Source organism: Crocuta crocuta, unplaced genomic scaffold (genome assembly GCF_008692635.1).
Source record: "Crocuta crocuta isolate KB4526 unplaced genomic scaffold, BGI_CrCroc_1.0 scaffold152, whole genome shotgun sequence".
In the NCBI taxonomy this organism is placed as follows: domain Eukaryota; kingdom Metazoa; phylum Chordata; class Mammalia; order Carnivora; family Hyaenidae; genus Crocuta; species Crocuta crocuta.
The window spans coordinates 4,449,531-4,474,383 of NW_027528798.1; the positions used below are offsets into that span (position 1 = coordinate 4,449,531).

General features: G+C 55.2%; 1 protein-coding gene across 2 annotated transcripts; it reads left to right on the forward strand.

Annotated features, from left to right (window-relative positions):
* The first annotated feature begins 13,241 nt into the window (after positions 1–13,241).
* Positions 13,242–22,112, forward strand: RIPOR1 (RHO family interacting cell polarization regulator 1). 2 transcript variants are annotated; one of them, XM_077755598.1, is made up of 22 exons: positions 13,242–13,278; positions 14,107–14,233; positions 14,348–14,500; positions 14,669–14,747; positions 15,362–15,385; positions 15,481–15,534; positions 15,675–15,827; positions 15,930–15,993; positions 16,090–16,133; positions 16,211–16,336; positions 16,767–16,915; positions 16,991–17,120; positions 17,203–18,765; positions 18,849–18,970; positions 19,830–19,962; positions 20,225–20,360; positions 20,469–20,630; positions 20,898–21,056; positions 21,199–21,395; positions 21,485–21,568; positions 21,682–21,772; positions 21,914–22,112. In XM_077755598.1, the coding sequence occupies exons 1-22, from the start codon at positions 13,260–13,262 to the stop codon at positions 22,009–22,011; spliced, it is 3,867 nt and encodes a 1,288-aa protein (XP_077611724.1). In that variant the 5' UTR covers positions 13,242–13,259; the 3' UTR covers positions 22,012–22,112. The 2 variants fall into 2 exon arrangements, with proteins under 2 accessions (XP_077611724.1, XP_077611725.1); XM_077755599.1 differs by having other exon boundaries at positions 18,852–18,970.
* The last annotated feature ends 2,741 nt before the right edge of the window (positions 22,113–24,853 follow it).

Consider the following 24,853-nt stretch of genomic DNA (forward strand, 5'->3'; position numbering starts at 1 on the left):
CTGGAACTAGGACTTCCTGGAGAGGAACTGGCCAGAGATGAGGGATCAGCGTGGAAGTGAGAAGGGACAGGGTCTAGTGTGCAGAGGCCAGCAGCTGCCCTGTGGGGAATGGACCAGGCCAGGTGAAACCAAGGACACTAAGAGGCCAGAAAGGAGGTGTAAGTGGTGCTCCTGAGTGGGGTGGGGAGGACAAGACAGACCTGGTGGCTGGTGGAGTGTCAGGGAAAAGGCTACCCAGACTAACATGAGGACCCTATAGGAAGAGCAGTTCCGAGGAGAGGACATAGATTGACTTTGCACAATGAGTTTGGGAAGCTTAAGGATCATCTTATGGGGTAAATGGAATGAGAGATGGGGGCCTTTCAGAAACTTAAGGTCTCACTGTGGGTATGGAAACAAGGCCCTGGAAGCTGTCAGGATGGCCTGGAGAAGAGTACTAAGGATGAGCAAAGTGAGCCCAACACCCTGAGGAGCCCACCAAGCGGCATGAAGAAAAACAGCCAGAGAAGCAGCTGGAAATCCAAGAAGAGCAGTCACAGAAACCAGAGAGAGTTCCAGAAGAGAGGGAGGATTATTTATATTCAACACACCTAGTCAGGTCAAAGGAGGAGGGGACTGGGAAGTGGAGGGTCAGGGAGCATTTGTGGAGAGGCTTCAGAGTACGGAGGATATTTTAATGGTGGTGGCGGGCTTTACAGTGACCATGATCTGCCACTAGGTCTGACTGTGAGGAGAGGCGCTGCATAAGGCTGAACAGGTTGTGCACTGCACACTCCAGTGGCTGTCCATTCACAGAAACAACTTGGGGCAAGGGGTTGCCTGAGGAGTTGAGCAGTATTTTGTGAAACTTGTGACTGCAGTGCAGATGCTTCCCACAAGGTGGCGCCAAAGACCAACGCTGTACTTCTTGGGCGAGGTTGGGGTAGGACGGGTCAGTTACTGGATCCTTCGTGGCAACGTCATCTTCCCATGGGTGGAGGGTACGGCCAGATACAGGATGGCTAGGAGCCTCCCCACTAACAATGCCCTCCAAATCTCTGTCCGAACAGTTCTTCCTAGTGGTAGGAACTCAGAAATACTACACACCACATACTGCAGCCTTTGGCAAGGGACCTGGCCTGAAAGGGTCCCAGGGGAGCTGCTCATCCCCTGATCTGGAAGAGGCAGGGATGTCCCTCCCACTTGTCCCTTGGGAGAAGGGAGTCAGGAAGGAAGGAAGAACGCCTGGCCCAGCCTATGGGACACAATCATCCCACCCCAGCACAGCCCTGCTCACAGGGCCCCCTAGAGGCCAAAGCGGGATCAGTGGGGACAGTAGCAGAGACACCACCCGCCTGGGGCAGAGTACACCCCTCCCCGGCCCCCCCCGAAGTCACCTGTGGAGCCTGGCAATCCTGGACTAGAAACTTATGCCTACTAGGTACAGGGGCCAGCCTGGAAATGTCTCAAGAAGTGGTGGCCGTGTTGTCCCTGAAAACAATGTCATGTCTGTTGCACACCATTCTTTACGTAAGTAAATACAAAGAAAAAAATAGAACCCAGTGAAATTACAATGCCCAGAGATGATGGCCACTGCTGGCGCAGGGATGGTCTCCCACAGCTCGCAGGGAGGCAGGTTTGCCCTGAGGAGGCTCCAGCCACAGAAGGGGCAGCTGTTCTGGCCCCTTCGCCATTCTTCCTTGTTTATTGTGTTGAGCACGTTTCCCTGTTTAGAGATAACAAAACCCTCACTCCCTACCCTACCCTGACCTGACCCTACTGCCTCTCAGACCTCCTTTCTCCCTGCCGCAACCCACGTGACTCAAATACAGCAAACTTGTTGCCACCTCCCAGCCATTGACCCTGCTGTTCCCTCTGCCTAGAATACCCTTTCTCTGGATCATTCCATGACTGTTTCCTTCTCGTCATTCCGTTCTTTGCTCAAAGACGCCTTCCCTGACCACCCTGACTGAAGTAGCCCCTCCGCCCCATTGTTCAACATCACACCACCCTGGTTGTTTTCTCCACAGCTCTTCCCTCTCTCTGAAGTCATCATACTTATATGCTAACTTGATGATTATCTGTCTCTGGCTAGAGTGTAAACTTCTTGAGAGCAAAGACCTTGCCTGTCTGGTCTGCCACTGTGTCCCCAGCATTTAGAATGATGCCAGTCACATGGTATATGTTTATTCCATGCCTGGCTTCCATTTTCAGTGGCCACAGAGCATCTCAGGGTATCCGCGAGTTTTTGCAACACTCAGTTGCCCACTGACGGTCACGTGGACCATATCGTCCCTTTGTCGCTGACAAGCAAGCCAGTAATCAACATAACATCCTCAGCCATAGATCTCTTCTTGCCTGAACAACTCTTTCTTTGGGATAAATTTCTTGAAGTGGAACTGCAAGGTGAAAGAGAAGTTTGCACTTGATATCCTGAAACTACTGAAATAGTCTTTTTTTAATGTTCATTTATTTTTGAGAGAGGGAGAAAGAAAGAGAGCAAGCAGGGCACAGATGACTCATAGCAGGCTCGAACCCATGAACCACGAACCTGAGCCAAAGTCAGACCCTTAACCGACTGAGCCACCAGGCGCCCCCTGAAAAAACTAGTCTTAAATGCTCAAACCAATCCCCACTCTCTTGAGAGTGACCACTCACACATCATTTCTCACTGCCAATATCAGAGGCAAAAAAAAAAAATCCTGTTTCTTTTTGGTGTTTGTTTATATTTGCATCGCATTTATTATTAATGAGACAGAATGCCTCTTCAAATTGCAATCTTTTCAGGTGTTTTTTTGTTTGTTTGTTTTTTGTTTTTGTTTTGTTTTGTTTTGTTTTGTTTTGTTTTTGAGAGAGAGAAAGAAAGAGAGTGGGGAAGGGACAGAGACAGAGAATCCCAAGCAGGCTCTGCACTGTCAGTGAAGAGCCTGACATAGGGCTTGAACCCACGCTCCATGAGATCATGACCTGAGCCAAAGTCAGACACCTGACTGAGCTACTCAGGCACCCCCAAATTGCAATTTTAATGGGTGAATGAATGGGTTCAGTTAAAGCATCAAAAAATGAAAGTGGCTCCAGGAACCCCAAGGTGACAGTGGAAAATCCACTTGAACATGGAGCAGCATCCCTGGCCCTTGCCCTTTGACACATGCAATGGGAAGTAAAGTCCACCGTGGGGCTGGAGGGAGGTGGAGATTGGTGGCAGACATACCTACAAGCCTCTATGTCCTCCCTCTTGAGCCGTCATCTGCCCCCACAGTTCACTGAAGTGTTCTAGCAAGTTATGGCACTTTGGGCCCTTTCTCACTTGACCTCTTTGTGAGCCAGTTGACCACTGTCCCTTCCAAAAGCCATCTCTACTCTAGACCCCTTTTTCTTCTACCCACATGTCTAGCTGCCTTCTGGATACCTCCTCCTGGATGGACGGTCTCCAGACCCCTCAGATTCCACCTGCCCAAACAGACCATGACATCCTCTCCCTTACCTGATTCTCTATGCCTCCCCACATCATTGAAAAACACTACAATCTGCCCATCACCCAGGCCTCAAACCCCAGCATTATCTGGGCTGCCTCCTTCTCCAGACACCACATCTCATCAGTCACCAAGCCCTGCTTTCTGCCTCCTGAACATTTCTTGAATGTCCTCTTCTCTCTGTCCCCACTGCTCACACCCAGCCTCAGGCCACCATGACCTTGGCTAGAAAACGGTTGTCTCCTCATGGCTGCCTCTACTTTCCCTCTCCATATACTGCCTAAGTGAGTTTTGCAAAGCATAGATAGGACCACAAAATTCTGCAGCTTAAAGCCCAGGTTTCTCATCTCCCAAGGGTAAAATCCATCCTCCTCAGAGAATCCCCAAGGTCCCTATGACTGACTCCATCCCCAACACATACTCACACAATTCTCTAGCCAAGTTAAGCTTTTGCTCCCCAGGAGCAGAGGAGACAGCTCCTCCCTCATGTGCCTTGGACTCTGTTGTGCTCTCTGCCGAAGACATTTCTCCAAAAATCTACCCTCCAGCTGCTTAGGGAGCCCCAACAATTTTCCCTGCTAAGGGACCCTTCTCTGCGAAGCCCTTCCTAACTAGCATACACTCACATTCTCTCTCACATGCGCACCCTCACTCACACACACACACTCTCTCTCTCTCTCTCTCTCTCTCTCTCTCTCTCTCTCTCTCACTGGTAACACAAGAGATTCAGAGACTCGGGGATGTAACTGCCCTGATTGACAGTGAGCCCCCATGAGCACCAACTGGATGGCTTCACCTTTGGTCCCCCAACTTCTGGTCCCTCAAGGGCTGAGCATACAGCAGATTCTGCTTGGTGAATATCTGGTGAGTGAATGAATGCTGCACATTCTGTCCAAGGCATGTGGCCACCGGCACAGTATGGGCCAGGCTTCTATTCTGTCCCCTCACAGAAGGCTGGGGAGTGAAGTTGCATACCAGAGAGCTGTAGCCATGGAGGCTGTGGGGTGGGGTGAGGGAAGCCTCTGTTTTTCTGGGTTTGGGGACTTGAACTGCAATACTTGCGAAAGTGGAACTAGCTACACCATATGTGAGGATCTGGGGCCCACTGTGGTTCTCACCACCCTCTGCTGCTCTATTAGAGGGACTTTTCTCAGGCCAGAGCCCATCCATTCAGGAATGTGAACTCGTGGTGTTCATGGTTAGAAATGGCGATAGTTTGGTGTTCTGCCTGAGCTCCCAGCCCAGTGCCAAGTAGAGTATGTGCTCAGGGAACCATGGCTGACTCAGAGCCAAACTGATTAGGATTCAGTGAGCTGAGTTGTAGCTCAGACTCTGCCCCTTCCTAACCTCAGGACCATGGAAAGCCCCTGCCTTCCCTGAGCCTCAGGTGGCTCTTCTGTGAAATGGGTTTCATCTGTGTCCTTCCTCACATGGCTCATGGTGGTTGGGGAGAAGCCTGAGAGGCTTCTGGCATCCCATAGACATCAACTACTATACCTCCTTCAAGGCACCCAGGCAGGGGGAGGGAGCCAGCTGAAGGCTCAGGTGTCCCATCTGCTCACTGCAGCCCCACCCGTGCCTGACCCTGGTGGTCACAGGATGGGGAGCCAAGCCTGGTCACAGACAAGGACACAGGCAGTTGATGGGTGCTCAGTGGGTGTTTGTTGGATTAATTAATAAACAGAGTACTTGCAGTGGGAGGTGAAGTGTGGGGAGGGAATGAATTTGAAACACGTCTTGGAGGTTGATCAATAGGACTAGAAGGCTGAATGAAGGTGGGAGTAGGAAAGGGGACTTCATGGTTCATGCATTTACTTATTCCTTCACTGGCTCACCTGACAAATATTTCTTGAATTCCTGCGACAAGCCAGGGACAGTGGTGATGAGGACTTCCATGGTCCCTGCCCCCACAGAACTTAGAGACCCACAGTGAGGCAAGTTTAGGCACGTGAGCACATGTGGGCATACATGCTGCCTGGTGGCGATGAGTGACATGAAGGTGGGAGTCCACAGGACATAGGGAGAGAAAGTAACAAGGAGAGACTGTCTTCAGAGAAGGTGGTCAGAGGATGCCTTGCAGAGGAGGTGGGCAGGGACTAACTGGTGCCAGTTTTGAGAGCTGTGGAGAGGTCGAATCTCTGGCTCAGGTGGGAGCCTGAGTGGAGGGCAGTGCTTTCTAGAGATGAAGATGAAGAAAGAAGAGTCCCCCAGGGGCAGGTCAACCAGAGGCTCTGGGAGAGGACTCTGAGCATGGAGGAATGCTTGAGGTGCTCAGCAGTGGATGGATTGAAGCCCTGGGACGGGATGATATTGTACGGTGGGGAAATAAAGAGAACCCAGTCCCTCGAAGCAAGGTTCAAGACCATTGAGAAATGTGTGCTGCAAAAGAAGGCAAAGAGGAGGGGCTGGGAGGCAGGAGAACTGGGAGAGAGTGAGGTGTGTTTCTTGGTAGAGCTGGTGAGGGAGGGGAGGTCAGTGCCCCTGAGGGCCTCTACCCCCCCACCACTACTTCTGGATTGTTAAGACTAACCCTGGGGGGGGTGCAGATAGTAAAAAACCTCTCAAAGTCCCTCAACCTGCTCCTGGGTATGTCTGTGCTCCCTCTAAAGGTAAAGGACTACAGAGTGAAACCCTTCCAGTGGGGGCCCAGAACTCTCAGCTCCACCTCAACCCACTGGAGGGGAGAGTCAATATTCCAGTGCCCTTATTGGGAAGTACTGGGCTCTGGCCTCCTTGGCCAACATGTGCCCCAGGCCCAGGTACCCAGACCCTCCTGCGCTCTGAGAGCAAGGCCTGAGGCTCCACGCCAGGTGTCCAATGTTCCCATCCCCGAAACTGGCCCTGATCCTTTCCTCCAAACAACCCAACCCAGCCGTGGCTGCTCAGGGACCTGTTTCCCACGGTCATAGGTAGGAGGGCCTGAAAGATCTCTAGAGACCACAGATTTTGAAAAGGGGGCAGGCAAGTGGGGCTCTCCCATGCACCCCGTTTTGGGATCTGTGTGGGAAGGAATGGGACTGGCTTTGCAGGCAGCCGCCCAATTCCCGCGGATCCCGAGCGCTAAGAACTACCACCGCCCTCGCGTCCTCAGGACCCCGCCTCCCCGCAAGCTGGTGGACCCCGCGGGCCACTGGCCTGCCCCGTTACCCGAGAGGGCGGAGCGAGCCGTGGGCACCTCCTCGGGTCCCGGAGCCGCGGGAGCGCAGTGGGTGGGGCCCAGCGGGCGGGGGAGGAGCGGGGGGCCTGGGCGNCTGGCTGCGGCCCTGTCCCCCATCGCCCCATCCCCCGGACCCGGGCCGCGCGGTATTTTTCCTCCCCTCCCCCCGGGCGCGGAGGACGCCCACAAAAGCCGCCGCCTTTGGGCCTGACGCGCGCGGCGCTGCCTTCTTCCCTCCCAAAGCAAGGCCCAGGCGGCCCTTGCCCCGGGGCTTTAGGGTGGGCCGGGCCTGAGGGCGGGCCCAAGGCGCCAGCCTGGGCGCTGGCAAGGGCTCTCTCCCGGAGCCCCCGCTGTCCTCGCCGGGTGCGGGGAGGGGAACGGATGAGCTGGGAATGGGGAGGGGGCGACGAGGGGTGCAGGCTAGCCTTGGAGATGAGCTAATCTTCTCGGCCCCACCGGCCGGCCTAAGCGGCTTTGGAGCTCGGCCCGAGGTGGCCGATCCTGGCCTGTCGCCGGGCTCTCTACCCAAGCGGCTGAAGCTGGAGATGATCGCCCTGGCCTGGCGGGGGAACAGACCCTGTCCCTGGGAATGGGAGGCCGATGCGGGGTCTCTGCAAGCAGCCAGGCTTGGGCACCCTGCAGAACTGTTTAGGGGAAGGAAGGAAGCCTCCTCACGAAGGCTAGGTATCTGGCTAAGTCTGCTCTCAGCACCTCCTGTCCTCCTCTCCCTGTTGAGGCCTGAGTCCAGCCTCCAGGACTGACCCTTCCCAGCGAGTTCTACTGGATTGATCCTAATTCGGGTCCAGACTGGCTGGCAAAGCACCTACTGTGTGCAGTCTAAATATAACAATAAAGGTTCCCCGTCATCATCTGTGGGACCTCACCCTGAGCCCGCAGCATTCCGCACAAGCACAGCTTTCTGAGGAGACTTATGGCAATCTGGCAGAGGCTGAAACAGGCCCAGAGAGGTTAAGTAATATTCTCAAGGTCATACATCTGGTTTAGGGAGAAATGGGAACTAGACCCAGACCTGAATTCTTGCCATTGCATTACCACCCTCGTGGCATGGAAGGGGTGAGGAAAAGGAGAATTAGAGTGAAGTACAAAATACTCCAGTGGGACAAGGAAGCCTGGCTTAGCTTCCACTTCACCCACCCTCCCCATCCTGGGTCCTGTGAGGCAACAGCCAGCGATAGAGGCCTGGATTGGGTGGGGGTGAGGAGAGCACGCAGAGAGCCAGGCTGGGTCCCCCCCTGGGTGGAAAGGCAGGTGAAGAGGGCGTGGCTCAGTCAACCCTTGCCTCTCAACTGCCGCTGGGCTCTACCCTTCCAGGCCTGTTCCAGGGGAAGCCACCAGGCTTCCAGCATGCCGCCAGCCTCCTGCCGGGGAATGTGACCAGCTGACCAGGGAGGGGGCCGGCAGGAAGTGAGGCCACCCAGCAGCCTCCGCCTGGTTCCGGGGTGGGGGGTCCCAGGCCTCGCGGGCACACCCCTCCTTCCTGCTCAGGCAGCTGCAGCCTTACGTCACCAGCCGGGCTTGGGGGCAGTTGCTATGGAGACAGGGACAGGTTCAGTAGGGACCCCATTCTCCTTGCAGCCGCCCCTTGCCCGGGCTATTTTTAGCGTCTGTTTACCTCTGTCTGGGGCAGCCCCGCGCCTGGGCGGGGCTGGACAGGGACTCCTGGCTAGGCTGCTGGCCGAGCCTGGCACACCACTGAGCAGTGCAGGTGGTGGGAGCTCCTGTCCCACACAAGTGCACTACTTTTGGCATGTATAGGGTTTTGAGGGGCGGAGGAATCTGGGGCCATGCAGGCAGTCAGGGTTCCATTCCCTGCTGGCTGTGCTGCCAGGCCCATTACCTTTGGGACCTGGAATCTTTCCCATGTCCAGAACAGACTTCAGGGCTGGTGCGAGTCCAGTCAGCCCCAGCCAGTTAAGGTGGGCCCTCTCCCTTAGCTCAACAATTTTTCTTTTCTCCTCTGCTGCAGGGAAGAGACTGCCTCCACCCCCTGAAATGGTCACTCAGGTGGATATTCTGATGGTCATTTGGCAAGAGTGTGGACCAAAAATTACACATCCTGGTCCCTGTGGGACTAGGGAGTTGGTGGCAGCAGAGCTCTAGTGAGACAGAGAAAGAAAAGTGTTGGGATAGTTAGCCTACTCTGAGTCTAGCCTACCCACTCAGTTCCAGACCCCCAAGGGTCCTCACCCTACCCTATGCTCAGGGAGCAAAACTCTACTTGATGATATAATCAGAAAGTAGGGGAAGGACAAGGAAAATTGTAAACGGGGTAGGGTTGCTAGGGTGGGCACAGACTTGAAATCTACCCCTCCAACAGCCCAGGGTCTGCTCTTCCTGTGTCCAGGCAGCCCAATTCACTCAGCTCCCAACTCATACTCAGCCCCCTCCCTCATCTCCCTGGTGTGGGGCCCAGGGGGCGCATCAGTGAACCCAGCAAACAGGTCCTTGCTCCCAGAGTTCACAGTCTGGTTGGAAGACAGATGCTAAAGAAGAAATGACAACTATGTGGCCTCCAAGATGAGAGGAAGGAAGCTATGAGGCACCTAAAAAGAGGAACCAACCCAGGGCAGGCAGGCTTCCTGGAGGAAGAACTCATAGGGTAAAACTTGAAAAAGGAGAGGGAATTGGTAAGGCTGACAGTATGGGAAGAGGGTGTAGGAGCAATGGAGGGTGCTGCTGAAGGCTGAAGAGCCTTGTAGGCATTGAGAGAAGGTCAGGGGCACCTGGGTGGCTCAGTCTGTTGAGCATCTGACTTTGGGCTCAGGTCATGAACTCATGGTTTGTGGCTTCTAGCCCCTTGTCAGGGAGCCTAGACTTTATCTCTGGGGTAAGGGGTCACCCATGGATGTTTCACAAGAGGCAAAAGAGAGGGATACTAGGACTTAAGAGTCCTGGGGTCAGACTGCCTGGATTTGAATCCTGGCCCTACCACTTACCAGCTGTGTAATCTTGGGCATATTAATAATTGTTAATAACAATAGGTTTGTTGTGTGTTTACAGTGTGCTAGTGTGTCCACCCCAGCCTTCCTACCCCACACACAATTTTCCGTTGCCCAGACACTCCCTAGAAGTGCCTAGAGAGAGAAGTATCTCATTTCATCCTCTCAACAGCCCTGTGAGGCAGTTGTTGTTGTTGTTGTTGTTGTTGTTGTTGTTATACTTATTTAACAGAGGGGTATCTGAAGCCCAAAAAGGTTAAGAAATGCCTTCCCCAAGGTCACACAGCTAGTTAGCCTCATGTTTCTCATCTGTGAGATGGGGCTAATAGCATTGACCCTATAGGGTTGTTACCAGAATTAAATGAGATGATGTTTGTTAATTAAGCACAGTGCTTGGCCTATAGATAGCACTTGACAAGTCACAGTTTTTGGTATTGTCAGATGACTGGAATTTTAAGAAGAGCAATGGTGTTATTGAATAAAGAATGGCAGGGGACGGGCAGGGGGTGGTGCACTAGACTGGCTCAGTCGGTAGAGCATGTGACTCTTGCTTTCCTAAAAAAAAAAAAAAAAAAAGTAGGCAGTCGTGTAAAATAAAGCTGGATACCCGTAAACAAACAAAAAAGAATAGATCATTGTGGATTACAGTGGAGACAGGGAGCCTATTGGGAAGCTCCACTAGGGCTCTAGGTGAGAGTTGGTGACTGTTTGGACCCAAATTCTAGCTATGGGGATGGAGGTGAGGGGGCAGAGTCCAGAAATGGCAGGAGTGTGTGGCTGACTGGAGAAAGGTTGACTAGGATGAGTCAAGTTTGAGAAGGGAATTGGTGAATCCAGCTTGGGGACTTCAAACTCAGCACATCCCTAATAGCCCACTCTACATTGTCGCTTAGCTTCCGGGGAGGCAACAAGCAGGCAGTTGGATATACAGGCCTGGTGCTCAGAAGAGCTATTTGGGCGAAGAAGAGATAAGGAAGCTGGCAACATTTCGAGGGCACTGAGGTGTGGGAGATGTATCAGCCCAAGAGTGAGGAGGATGAGGCCCATTCCGGATGAGAAAGATGAGATTTTCTGTGGGAAAGTAAGGAGTACAGCCAGAGAGATAGGTGGAAAACCAGGAGCATGTTGTTGCCTCTTGAAATTCAAGGAAAGAAAGGGCTCAAAGAAGAGAAAGACAGCCACAAAGTGAAAAGCTTTACTGAGCTCAAGCACGAGAAGGACTAAACCTTGGACACTGGATTCATCAACAGGGAGGTCACTGGTGACCTTGTCCAGACCAATCAGGGGAGTAGTGGGTGTGGAAGGTAGCCCAGGGTGGTAAGAGGACTGCGAAGTTGTGGTGAGGAAATCAAGGTAGACATTTATCTCTTCAAGAAATTTGACTCTGAAAGGGCCAAATGGAGCGATGTATGGGGTCGTTAGAAAGAGAAATGGGGTCCACAGAGGAATAATTTCTTGTTGGAATTATTAAAGTCAACTTTATATTTAAAAATACCTATAGAGACGGTGTACATTCAAAGTGTACAGCCCAATCCATTTTCACAAGGGAACGTATGCATTTAGGACCAAGAAATAGAACCCAGATTAGGAAATATGGAAAATTACCAGCCCCTCGGAAGCCCTCTTGTGCCCCCTTCCAGTAACTACTCCCGAAGGGTAACTAGTATTCTGACTTCTATCACCACAGATGAGTTTTGCCTGTTTTTGAACTTCATATCAAAGAAACCATACATAGGTCCTCTCTTGTGGTCTTGCTTCTTCTTTATGTCTGTAGGATTCATCCATATTTTTGGGTGCAGTTGTATACTGTTTGTTCTTTTTGCTGTATAGCATTCCATTATCTACTGATGGGCATTTGGGTAGTTTCCAGGGTTGTTTTCATTTTTTATGGAGGAGTAACTTGGACTTGTTTAGGGCTTGTGGAGGAAGTCTGAAACATTCATCATCTGTAAGAAGGGAGAAAGATGGTAGGGCCACAAATGAGGATTTCCTAGGTGGAAAAAAAGAGCCTGGCTGAAGTTGAGAGAATTGCTCTGTGGTTTCAGCTCAGCTGCTTGCAAGGACCTCTTGCCAGTGTGTGCAGGTGCAGAGAAGGCAGGGTGTTGGGTCGCCCAGGGTTGGTTTCTGCCAGGTAGGAGAGAAGCACAGAGTGCTAGGCACATCAGCAGGTGAGCTATGGAGTGTGGTGCCTGTGGGTCCAGGCTGGGGAGAAGGATGTGGAGGGAAGAGAAGGTGGGAGGAAGCTGGCAGAGAGAAAGCAGGCAGAGGCCAATTGTGAGCTCTGTGCAGGATGATGTCTGTGAAATTCCAGGCTGTATCTTCAGTGCCTGGAACATGCTTGGCACAGAGTTGCCACTTGGTGAATAGTTGAATAAATGAGCTGAGGTTTCAAGAGTTCTCAGGTAGAAGACCGGGTAGGTAGGGATGATGCAGAGAGCCTTAAGGTTGGCACCGTGGGGTGTGCAATCCACAGGAATACATAGTTGCTAGTGTAGGGTGCAGAGCACCTGGTCTTCAAGGAGAGAGAGAGGATAGCACATCTCAAACTGAGGTCCTTGGGTATCTTGCATCTGATTCTGTAAGGGACTGGTGGGCTTGTTGGAAATGCTGACCTCTGGGGTCACCTCAGCCTCTTGGGGGAAAAATAAGCAGAACTGAGTATCAAGGAGCAGTAGTATTTATGCTTGAGGGAGCACCCAGCCCTTCTAATGCCCACTGGAGTTTGGGCATGATAGCCTCTATTCAGGCTGGAGGTGGATGAGGGAAATTCAAGGAAAAGATACCGAGGGGCAGGAAAGGGCCAACATCAAGGGGATTCAAGCCATGTGAGCCAGTGGCCAGAAGGGTGGGGGACTCACCCTAGGATGCAGCTTATACCAGAGAGGTGGCCCTGGCTGGGCACTGGGACCTGATCCTCTTCCCTAAGGCCTGGGAATGGGGGAATGTGCCTAGACTGAGCACCCCCTCTGTAGATGGGGGTAGTGCATGGGCTGTGGGACTCTGCACCCAGTTCCTTCTCTGCTTCCTTCTTGGGGCAACACATAATATGAGCTTGGTCCAGTCCCATACTTTTAGCCTCTTTCTCTTCCCAGCCTCCCAGACCCCTCATGCTCAGTGCCTGACTCTGCCCTCTATTGGTACAGGCCATCCGCTTGGCACCTACAGTCCTTCCTTCTATTTCCTCAGCCCCACTTTCCAGTCTGCATATTCAGAACTCCCAGCCTTGTGTGTGCTCAGCCTTCTCTCACACCCACAGCCACTCTATGAGCCCCTTACTCTAACTGCATCCAATCCAGCCTCCACTCAGGCTCTTCATTCTGTTTATCCTTCCTTCATCACCACCGTGCTCAATTCCCTTTACCCAAACTCCGGATCCCACCAGAGAAGACCCATTTCAGTCTCCTCCCCGAAGGGAACCCCCAGCACCCCTCCCAGAAGCCGGTCAGTCGGAGGCCCTGGTGCACCCCCCCCTCCCCGCCGCGGTCCAGTGGGTCCCGCCCATCCCGGCGGACTGAGTCAGGCGGCAGGAACTGGGCGGGGGGGCGGCGCCAGGAGGAGCTGAAGCCCGAGCCAGAGTCGCTGGGAGCAAGCGCGGAGCCCAGCTCGGCCAGCACCTAGTGGCCCTGGGCCTGTGGGGACACAGGGGTGGGAGGGCAAACGCAGGGGGTGGGGAGCTGTCCTGGATCTACCATGAGTGCCAAGAAAAGAGGTAGGACCCGGCCTGAGGCTGCGATGGCTGCGGGGCTGGCCCCAGGGGGTGCGGGCTGGAATCTGGGGGACCGGGGCACGTGTTTCGCCGGAGCTGGGTGGGGGGTCTGCGGAGGATCCCTTCCCGCTAAGGGCGCAGGCGAAGGCGGCCGTCTGTGACTCAGTTTCCAGGTCGGAGCCGCAGGAAAGTGGAGGAGGCGGGGCACTTCTTGGCACAGCCCCCCCACTCTGGGAATCCCCCGGCTGCTGGGCGCTGGGAGGGCTCTGGCATCCCCAGTGGGGGCTGGAGGGGAGCAGTTTACACGGGGCGGGAGGGTCGCAGGAGCCAACCCCGCGTCTGCCGGGCCTTTAGGCAGCTCCTCTGGGCTCAGAGCGTTCACCCCGCGGGGTGACCTCCGGCAGCCTCGTGGGGTTGGAGCGCGGGAGCTCCCGGTCACTGTTGCGGGGATAGGGGGTGAGGTCAGGGGCAGGGCTGGGGAACCCACCCCGCCCCCGGGTAAACAAGCGCTTCCGCACATTCTTCACGCGCCCCGCCCCTTTCCTGCCCCTTCCCAGCCAGGGGCGGGGGAGGGGGTCCCCGCGCGACCCCCCTTCCTGCCCCGAGACAGGCGGAGCCTGCACCTCTGCAGGAAGTGGGGGCCGAGCCGAGGCCACGCTGAGTCCGAGGCCGAGTCGCCCGGCCGCCCTGTCATTAGTGCTGGGGCCGGCAGGGTTGTCGGACTCCCGGCGTCAGGCAGTGTCCGGCTGGACTAAGATACAGAGGCCGGGCCTCCGGAGGGGGCTTCAAAAGCCTGACTGGCGCTGGACACCCGCCCTCGCCACCCCCCAGGGAGCCCCGCGCGGACTCATTCCATGATGTCCCTGTCGGTGCGGCCGCAGCGCCGCCTGCTCAGCGCCCGGGTCAATAGGAGCCAGTCCTTCGCAGGCGTCCTCGGCAGCCACGAACGGGGCCCCAGGTACGCAGCAGAGCGGGGCTAAGGGTCAAGAGAGTGTGATGGGGTTGGAGCTGGGTGTGCAGTGAGGGTTTGGGGATCCTTCTCATACCTTTCTGAGTGCGGCCTCTTCTTCAGGAGCTTCCAGGCCTTCAGTCCTCCGGGACCCCCACGGAAGCCCCCAGCGCTCTCCCGAGTGTCCAGGATGTTTTCCGTGGCGCACCCAGCCCCTAAGGTCCCACAGCCTGAACGGCTGGACCTGGTGTACGCTGCGCTCAAGCAGGGCCTGACGTAAGGAACGCCTCCCAATGCCTTATCCCAGGACTCCTCCCTAAACCCTCATCCCCTTCCTGCTAGTAGGAACCTTCCCCAGTTTCCTATCTTCTTTCCACTGCCTGTGCCCTGGGCAGCTGGAGGCTGGAAAGGTAAACTAATTCTTGTAGTCACTCCTTTCCTCAGGGCCTACTTGGAAGTGCACCAGCAGGAGCAGGAGAAACTCCAGGGACAGATTAGGGAGTCGAAGAGGAATTCCCGACTGGTGAGTAAAGGGTTGACAAGGATGCCCTGGATTTAGCCCAGTTGTGACTAGAATACAGGATATCAGAAAAGGCTGGAAAGGTTTCTAGCCCCACCTTCCCCAGGCTGTGTACACTTTCTGTCTGGGACCCAGTACCTGCCCATGGGAGCTTTCAGTGGGGTGGGTCAGACCCCCACAGATGTGGATGATAAGAAACTATATTGTATCAGTTCTGAAAGAGAGACATGGTTCTTTTCTGGGAACAGGTCAGGGCTTTGCAGAGGAGGAAACACTTCTGCTGGATCTTGAAGAATAGGAGTTCCCTGGAAGAGGGAACCTCTTCCTAGGGGTTGCAGGAAAGGGAGAGGGCCAGAGGAAGGGATCCCAGGGGAAGAGGTGGGGGGATGGGGATGGGAGGGGCCTTGAGGACCAGACCCTATGTCACTAACATCCACTGAAGCCCAGGCATGAGGGAAGGTGGGTCAGTCCATGCTTTGACTGGAGTGGCTGTGGACTGTGGTAAGAAGGGGAGGAAGGCTGTGAAAGAGAGGAATTAGATGGGTCTGGGTAGACAAGTACCCCTGCTGGAATACTTCCCATGCTTCCTAAGCGTCCCCTCTCATCTTCCCCTGCAGGGCTTCCTTTATGACTTGGACAAGGTAAGTGTGTAGAGAATGGTGATGGAAGAGGTTGGCTTATTGGGGAGGGTAAGGGCTTGGGGCCTCCGGCCCCTCCTGACATACCTCTCCCTCAGCAAGTCAAGTCCATTGAACGCTTCCTGCGACGGTTGGAGTTCCATGCCAGCAAGGTATATGGGCAGCATGCATGTGTGCATGCAAGGCGGTGGTAGATTGGTATTATATGGCAATGGGGGGATGCTAGGCCCTTGGTGAGCAACCCCAATAGTGAGTCTCAATTCCTCCAATATCATCCCACTCACCTGCCCAGATTGATGAGCTCTATGAAGCATACTGTGTCCAGCGACGTCTCCGGGACGGTGCCTACAACATGATCCGTGCCTACAGCACTGGGTCTCCAGGGAGCCGAGAGGCCCGGGACAGCCTGGCCGAAGCCACTCGAGGGCATCGCGAGTACACAGAGGTGAGGGATGGGTCTCCAGAAGGCAGAGGCACAGGGTATAGCAGAGCTGGTGAAAGAGGAATGGTTCTTGACCCCCCTCTTGTCCCTGTCCACCTCTCCCAGAGCATGTGTCTACTGGAGAGTGAGCTGGAATCACAGCTGGGCGAGTTCCATCTCCGAATGAAAGGTACTAAGTTATGGGGGCAGACTGGTGGTGGGGAGAGGGGATTGTATACCTGAGACCCCCCTCAGCATGGCTCATCTCCTTCTCCTCTGCTCCTAGGGCTGGCTGGCTTTGCCAGGCTGTGTGTGGGGGATCAGTATGAGGTATGAGAATGGCAGGGAAGGGCTGGAATGGGAGGGTCCCAGCACCAAGAGCTGCCTCATCTTGCCTATTCATCTAGATCTGCATGAAATATGGGCGTCAACGTTGGAAACTACGGGGCCGAATTGAGGGTAGTGGAAAGCAGGTGTGGGACAGTGAGGAAACCGTCTTTCTTCCTCTGCTCACGGAATTCCTGTCTATCAAGGTGATGTATCTGCCCAGGACCATAAGTCAAAATGATCCTTTGGCTCCTTGACCTGTGAACCCCTCATGACCCTAAGACCCTTACCCTGTAACTCCCAGCTGGCTTCATGGTTCTGTGAATATGTAACCCCCATGACCTTCATAACTCTAAGATTTTCTTAGGATATTTTAATCTTGTAAATATTTGACTCCCTAAACCCTCATGAGACTGTGACCCCTATGACCACAGTGACCTTTGTGGTCCACATGCTCCCAGGCTGCTTTAATCCTCCATGGCCTCATCACTCAGAGAATTCCAATCCCTGCAACCTTCTCATGGCCCTATGACCCTGTGACTGTCACATAACATCTATGCATATTCAGACCTCTGATCTCCCACAACCTTATGATCCCTATACTCATGTGACCTTATGATGCATTCTTGGCTATAGGTGACAGAACTGAAGGGTCTGGCCAACCACGTGGTTGTAGGCAGTGTCTCCTGCGAGACCAAGGACCTGTTTGCTGCGCTGCCCCAAGTTGTGGCTGTGGACATCAATGACCTCGGCACCATCAAGCTCAGCCTGGAAGTCACGTGGAGGTTGGTGTTGACAAGTGGCTTAGGGACAGGTCCAAGGGGCCTGTGGCACCTGCTAAAAGCTTCTTACCTCCCCAGCCCCTTCGACAAGGATGACCAGCCCTCAACTGCTTCCACTGTCAACAAGGCCTCCACAGTCACCAAGCGCTTCTCCACCTATAGCCAGAGCCCACCAGACACGCCCTCACTTCGGGAACAGGCCTTTTATGTGAGTCACAGGCCAGGCTTAGGCCCCACCATCGCCCAGGGGCTCCCTGGGGTGGTCCTGAAGTGCCCTTTCCTCTTCCCAGAATATGCTGAGGCGGCAGGAGGAGCTGGAGAATGGGACGGCATGGTCCCTGTCATCCGAATCTTCGGACGACTCATCTAGTCCCCAGCTCTCAGGCATTTCCCGCCACTCTTCAGCTCCCAGGCCTCTGGTGCAGCAGCCTGAACCTCTGCCCATTCAAGTCGCCTTCCGTAGGCCTGAGACCCCCACCTCTGTGCCCATGGATGAAGAGGGGGCTATGGGCCCAGCCCTGGCCAATGGCCATGCCCCCTATAGCCGGACTCTGAGCCACATCAGTGAGGCCAGTGTGGATGCTGCCTTGGTTGAGGCTTCTGTGGAGGCTCTGGGCCTAGAAAGTCAAGCCCAGGGACCTAGCCTGCCTGCACACCCAGATCCCATGCATGAGGAGCAACCTGGTCCTGTCCCTCCTGCTGTGGACCCTTGCCATTCTGTCACAAGCCCTACCCTCAGTACAACAGGCCCTGTCCACATATCTACAGACCCTGCCTTGTCTGCACACCTAGACTTGGTTCACAAGGTCACAGACTCTAGCTGTTCTGATTTGCCAGGCCCCACCGACACCACCACAGGATCTACCTATAATGCCATCAGCCCTACCTACAGTGCTCCAAGCCTCACTCACACTACCACAGATTCTACCCACAAGCCCATGGTCTCTACGCTCACCACTACAGTCCCTACCCCCAGTGCCACAGCCCCAGTCCAGACCACCACAAGTCCCACCGACAAGCCAGTGCTTTCCACCTTCACCACTGTGGGTCCTACCCCCAATATTACAGGCCCAGTCCAGACCACCACAAGCCCCACTCACACTACTACGAGTCCTACCCATACTACTGCAAGCCTCACCCAAACCACTATAAGCCCCACCCACACTATTGCAAGCCCCACCCATGCCATGGCAAGCCCCCCCCACACTGCTGCCAGCCCTCCCCACACTACGACAAGCCCCACCCACATAAGTGCAAGCCCCGCCCATACAACTACAAACCCTGCTCACAAAGCCAGGATGTCAACTCACACCACTACAAGTCCTACCCCCAAGGCTAAGGACCCAGTCCAGACCACTAGGAGCCCCACCCATCCTATCACAAGCCCCACCCTTAGAACTGTAAGCTTTTCCACTTCTCTAGACCATGCCATGCTTCCCAGCTCCTCTGAAAAGGCAGACCCTACCCTCCCAGGCACCAGCACCCCATCCTGTAGCTACCCAGCCTCCACTCCTTGCACTCAGGCAGACCCCGTAGCCCCCAGCACCTCCTACCCAAGTCCTGCCTCTTCCAGTTGGGAACCCTTCACAAGTCCTTCCCCAGATTCCCTGGAACCCGTCCTTCAGAGCCCAACCCCCCCTCCCTCACCCCTAGCCCCTGTAGCTCAACATTTAGACCTTAGCCTGGCTGGGGCCACTCGGGCCTCAGTTCCAGGAGCAGCTGGAGGGGCTGGGGATAGGAGGCTGGAAGAAGCACTAGGGGCCCTAATGGCTGCCCTGGATGACTATCGTGGCCAGTTCCCTGAGCTGCAAGGCCTGGAGCAGGAGGTGACCCGGCTGGAGAGTCTGCTCATGGTAAGGAAGGCTGGGTGGGCTGCGGCTGCACAGGGAGGCAGCGAGGCAGCGGGCGGTAGCACTGACTCTCTTCTCAACCCCAGCAGAAACAAGGCCTGACTCGCAGCCGGGCCTCCAGCCTTAGTATCACTGTGGAGCATGCCCTGGAGAGCTTCAGCTTCCTCAATGAGGATGAAGATGAAGACATTGATGGTCCTGGAGACAGGTGAGGGGGAAGAGGTGAGGGGAGTGAGTGCCAGGTGAAGGGGGAAAGGCCAGAAAGGGGAACAGGTCAGGTGGAGCCAGGTAGAGCACACGAGGAGAGTGGCAAGACTGGAAGTGGCAGGGGGGATACACTTGCCAGCAGGTGCGTCTGTGTTTGACCTCCCCACCCCCCCACCCCATGTATTTNATGTTTCCAACCCCATCTGTGTCTCCAGTGCTTCTGACCTCCCTCCTTCTGGTCCCTGCAATGCCTGCCTCTCCTGCTGGTCCCCATCAGCTTGTGGTCCTCCAGCTCCTCCTCTTTCCCTTGGACTCACCTCGGATCTACCCTTTGAACAAGGCCTTTCAGTGCCTCCCCATGCACCCTGGGTCCTCCAACATCAACTCCCTCTGTCTAAACCCAGGCTTTCCCTGAGAACCCAGCCCCTTGGCTCTCTGTCCCAGAGTGGCCTTTGCCAATTCCTGGTTAAGGGTCGTGCCCGGCCCATCCTCTCTCTGCTGGTGCCCAGCTTAGGGCCCTGTGCCCTGGACCCTTTGAGCCACAACCCCTCGGAGTCCACATTACACAGACCATCCCGCCTGCAATCCTACTCCCACCCATCCCAGCCACGGCGGCCCCGGTGGTCCCAGAAGTTGTAGCTGGAACTGGGAAAAGACAGATGGACCCTGGAGACCCCCACTACCACCTGTTGGTCATAGTCTCTTCCTCCTTCTGGAAGTCCTCCCTGATCTTACCCATTGTCTGCTGTCTGTGTATCATCTGCTCTTCCATTCTGGGATGGGGGTACATTAATAAAAATAAACTGTTGACCACATGGTGATGTGTACTCCTGGGGTGGTTGACCCCATTTTTCTCTCAGGCCCTCAAACAGTCTGGAGCCTGGGGCTGAGGACAGCCTCGACTTACCCAGTGCCCGCCCCCTCAGCACGGAGTGTCCAGCTCTGGACGCTGCCTTGGTCCAGCACCTGTACCACTGCAGCCGCCTCCTGCTGGTGAGGCTAGTGGTCTTCTCCACACTCTCCTTTTGTAACCCCTTACTTACTTACCCCTGCACTTCAATCCAGGCCCTCCATGTCTCCTCTGACTTCCCCACTGCCCCAGGACCCTAGCATTTGGCTGTTGTTAAGTGGAACACCTCCCATACTCTGGCTTCCCCCATCCTCTCCATGCATGCTGGGACTTGGAGTCTCCGGGCTCCACCCTTCCCAAGCTTCATCCTGAGATCTTAGCTACTTGGTCAACCCTATTCTCCAGAAACTGGGCACATTTGGGCCTCTGCGCTGCCAGGAGGCATGGGCCCTGGAACGGCTGCTGAGGGAAGCCAGAGTGCTGGAGGCCGTATGTGAGCTTAGCAGGCGATGGGAAACCCCTGCCACCTCTGCCCAGGAAGGTAAGGGCTCTGTCCTCCCGGAAGCTCCTCCCTTACCTAGCCCCATCTACACGCCCGTCTGCCCACCTGCCTGCTCTGTTGCTGATGGTTGTCTGCACCTCCTCGTAGTGGTGCAGTTCTCAGCCTCTCGGCCCGGCTTCCTGACCTTCTGGGACCAGTGCACAGAGGGACTCAGCCCCTTCATCTGCCCTGTGGAGCGAGTGCTCCTCACCTTCTGCAATCAGTACAGTGCCCGTCTCTCCCTGCGCCAGCCAGGCCTAGCTGAGGCTGGTGAGTGGGCTACCTACCTGCCCCCTCTGCTCTCCTTTGTTGGATCCCCAGTGATAGGATCTCAGGAAAAGCCAGGTCAGCCTACACAGACCTGCTGAGCTGAGCAGTGGGAGGAAATAGTGAAGGCTTGCTTCTTTGTGTGAAAGGACCCAGAGGGGTGGGGTTTGGGTGGGGGACCCCTGGACCTGAACCTGGGATGGGAGCACTCTTTGCTTTAAGGGCCTGGGTCCACCCAAAGCCTGAGGCCTACAGCACTGCCTCCCACAGTGTGTGTCAAGTTCCTGGAGGATGCCCTGGGGCAGAAGCTGCCCAGGAGGCCCCAGACAGGCCCTGGAGAGCAGTTCACCATCTTCCAGTTCTGGAGTTATGTCGAAGCCTTGGACAGTCCCTCTATGGAGGCCTATGTGACTGAGACCGCCGAGGAGGGTGAGCCAGAGGCCCTGATCACAAAGTGGCCTGACCCCGTGGGTGGGTCTGAAGGTGTGGATGAGAACATGAGTGTAGAAGATCCTACCACACAAGATTCTTTGCCCTGCTACCTTGTCCCGACCCTCCTTTCTTCTTTCAGTGTTACTGGTGCGGAATTTGAATTCAGATGACCAAGCTGTTGTGCTGAAGGCCCTGAGGTTGGCGCCTGAGGGGCGGCTGCGAAGAGATGGGCTTCGGGCCCTCAGCTCCCTGCTAGTCCATGGCAACAACAAGGTCATGGCTGCTGTCAGCACCCAGCTCCGGAGCCTGTCACTGGGCCCTGTCTTTAGGGAAAGGGTGAGAGTCCGGCAGGCCTTCTTGAGGCAAAGGCTTGGGGTCCCAGGCTCCCAGTGTCTGGCTAAGTCTGCCCTCCCACCCTTACCTAGGCCCTACTATGCTTCCTGGACCAACTCGAGGATGAGGATGTACAGACAAGAGTGGCTGGCTGCCTGGCCCTGGGCTGCATCAAGGTAACCCCTGCCAACCCCTGCACTTCGTGCTCCTCCCAGTTCCCCCAGCCCTGGGCCCTGGGCCTCTCCCACCTGCTCCACTGGGCCCATCTCAATGTTCCCTCCCCTGATAGGCTCCTGAGGGCATTGAGCCCCTGGTGTACCTGTGCCAAACGGACACGGAAGCTGTGAGGGAAGCTGCCCGACAGAGCCTGCAACAGTGTGGTGAGGCCAGGGGATGGGAGATATGGGTCAAGTAGAGTTCTACAACATTTTGGCTGATGGGTGTAGGAGTGAGTGGAATCAGGGATGGGAGCACTGAGGTGGGGCTAGGACCACTCCTAACCCCGTCCTTACCAATTGCAGGGGAAGAGGGACAGTCTGCCCATCGACGGCTGGAGGAATCACTGGACGCCCTGCCCCGCATCTTTGGGCCTGGCAGCATGGCCAGCACGGCATTCTAAATATTCCTACCCACTGGCTTCCAGTGCCTCTTCCCCTCACTTTCAGGGCTCACCAGGCACTGGCAGAGAGGGCGAGGGCTGGATCCAGACACCTCTCCCCCACAGATACCTATCAATGAAAATCTAATATATTCTTCTGTTGCCCTTGGGTTGGTAGAGCCAGTGCCTGCAGGCAAGTGCCTCCAAGCCCCGGCTCAGCACACTTGCCACAAATCAGTGTCCTGCCACATCCCTTGGTTTTATATTTTATTTACAGAGTTTTACAGAAAATAAAAAAGCAAAATGCCTTTCCTACATGGCCTGACCTGGTGCACTCCTGACCCTCTGCTCCAGCACTCTATGGCTATGGCTCTTCCTGACACTGTCTGTCTGCACTCCAACTGTGCTTTGGCCCTGGAAATTCAGGTGGAAGAGAGCCCAGCGACTGGAACCAGGGTTAGCAAAGAGGGCAGAGGAAGAGGGTAGTGGGGTGTTGCTGAGGAAGCTCAGTCTGGAGGCTTGGGGGTGCCCTGGGCCTAGAAGCTATGGGCCCAAGCTGGAGCCAAACTGTGGAGTTGGCTTAGAGAAAGCCCAAAGGTCCTAATTCTGGGAGTGGCTCCCTAGCACCTAGCTCCAGGTGGTCTGGAGGCAGGGGAAGCAGGCAGGATAAGGCATGGTAAGCGCTTGAGCTTTTGGCCAGAAGGGGGCAGCAGAATCCCATCAAGGAATGCCAGGCTTCTGCGTCTTCCCTCTGCTGAGGCAGCTTCCTTCAGAGGTGGCTGAGCTGAACCCAAGGAGCTCCTTGGGGGCTGGGTAGTAAGAGAGAGGAGATTCTTGCAGAGGGGAAGAGCTGGGGCCTGGGAGGAAGGAAACCCAGATAGCTGCCCTATGACACTAAACAGCAAGTCCTTTCTCTCCCCAAGCCACCTTTCCTCTCTGTAATAACAAATCTGACGGAACCCTGTGTGCCGCTCCCCCCCAACCCCCCACGTCAGACAGACTGCTGCCTCGGGAGGCAGGGCTCCAGGGAAAGGGCTCACCTCTTCCCAGAGCTACCTGGCACGTGAGTGTGTTAACCCCATAAGGTTAAGAATTCTGTTGGGGGGGGTGTGGAATTTCAGGATGGCAAGTCTGTTTCAAAGAGGGCCTGAGGGAGGCCCACACCCACAGCTGGACAAACAGCCTCTCTACCCTTCCTCTGTCCCTCCAGAGCTTTCATTATCCAGGGGCAAGGGAAACAAGAACTTCCCTACTCTCTGAACCCACTCTGCTGCGGTGCCTGTGGTAGCACAGCAGTGTGACACACTGGGGAAAGTGTGTGCCTGCACTCAAGAGGAGCCAATGAGGTGCCAATAGTCCCCCAGGGGAGGTGGGGGAGGGGTGACCCAGATCCCCAAGAGAGCCCTCCTCCCCAGGGTTTTAGAGCTGTGTATGAGAAGGTTAGGCTGGGCCCTTAACCACCTGCTGGGGAAGCCAAGCTGAGCAGAAAAAACGGCCAACAGGAAGGAGCACAGGAAACACCTGTGTGTGGATGCAGGTGGCTCATTCCAGAAGGGTTGGGGCTGGGGTGGGGGCGGGGGCAGGCAGACAGCTCTCAGCACGTTGGCACAGTGCTGTGCTCCCATTATAACCGTGAAGGGTGGCATGGAGGGATGGTGGATGTTGTGCAGCTCAGCTTTTTGGGTGATTCGCTAGGATGGCAGGGGGTGGAGAAAGCAAACAAGCTATAGAGACCAAGCCAGCACCCAAAGTTGGACACAGTTTGGGCCTGCCCCAAGAACCCCTGTAGGAAGGGTACAGTCCCTGAACCACCCCAAGGAGCCCATCAGGCCAGAGGCCCATTGGATCCAAAGTGTAGCCTGTATGGTTGGGAAAGAGGAAGTGAACATTCGCTGGCCAGGTCCTGGGAAAGTGCAGACAGAGGTGACTGGGGCAGCATGAGCTCACAGCTTAATCCACAGGAGAGGACAGGCCTGGGCAAGAAGTAGAGAATGCAAAAATATCATCCCAGCCAAGGGTTAAATGGCATAGTCACCAAAAATCTGAGTGGCCTGCTTTCCAATGCTGAGAAGGGATAGGGCCCCTAACTCTGTCCTTTGCAAGGAGAGTCATAAGGCCAGAGCCTAGTATTCAGCTCTAGCTGAGGGTGGGTGTGAGGGTCAGGGTGAGCAGGAGCCAGAATTAGGGCACTGTGAGCACAGCCAGGTACAGGTGAAATACTACCAAGACCAAGGCAAAAAAAGCCTCAGGACTTTGTTCCATCAAGCCTACCGAGCCTAAAGCAGTGTGGATCAATCCCAGAACAACCACTTGACCCCTCTCCATTAATGCCTTGATGTCAGGCTGAAGGCCTCCTACACCGAGGCCCAGGCCCATGTATGTGAGATAGTTGAGGACAGAGAGAGCCTCTTGTATCCTCCTCTCCCCCAACACACACAGCCTCACGGGTGCTCTCCCACCCCCCGGCACTCCCCCAACCTTCTACCTGCTGTCACACAGGTTCAGGGAGGAACTCATTCCTGCTGCCCCAAGTTGGAGGGGGTGGGGAGTCAGGATTCAAAGGCACCAGGGCAGGGAAAACCTATGCCCAGCTGTCCTGTGGAGCCTGTGCCAGCCTCTGAGAGGACAGAGGAAGTGTGGCAACTGAGGAATGCCCTGTCAATCAAGTCCATCGAGGCCACAGCCATGCCTTGGCCATCATCAGTGGAGCTCTCCCTGGACAAAACGTAAGTGCAGGATGCAAAAGAGGCATGAGGTTGAGATATTCCAGGATAGTTTATTGTGTTGGTGGTCATCGGAGCCTCCCCTTTCTCCCCTCCTTTCGTCTTCTAATCTTACCTTTTCCTGTCTCCAACTTTTCTTC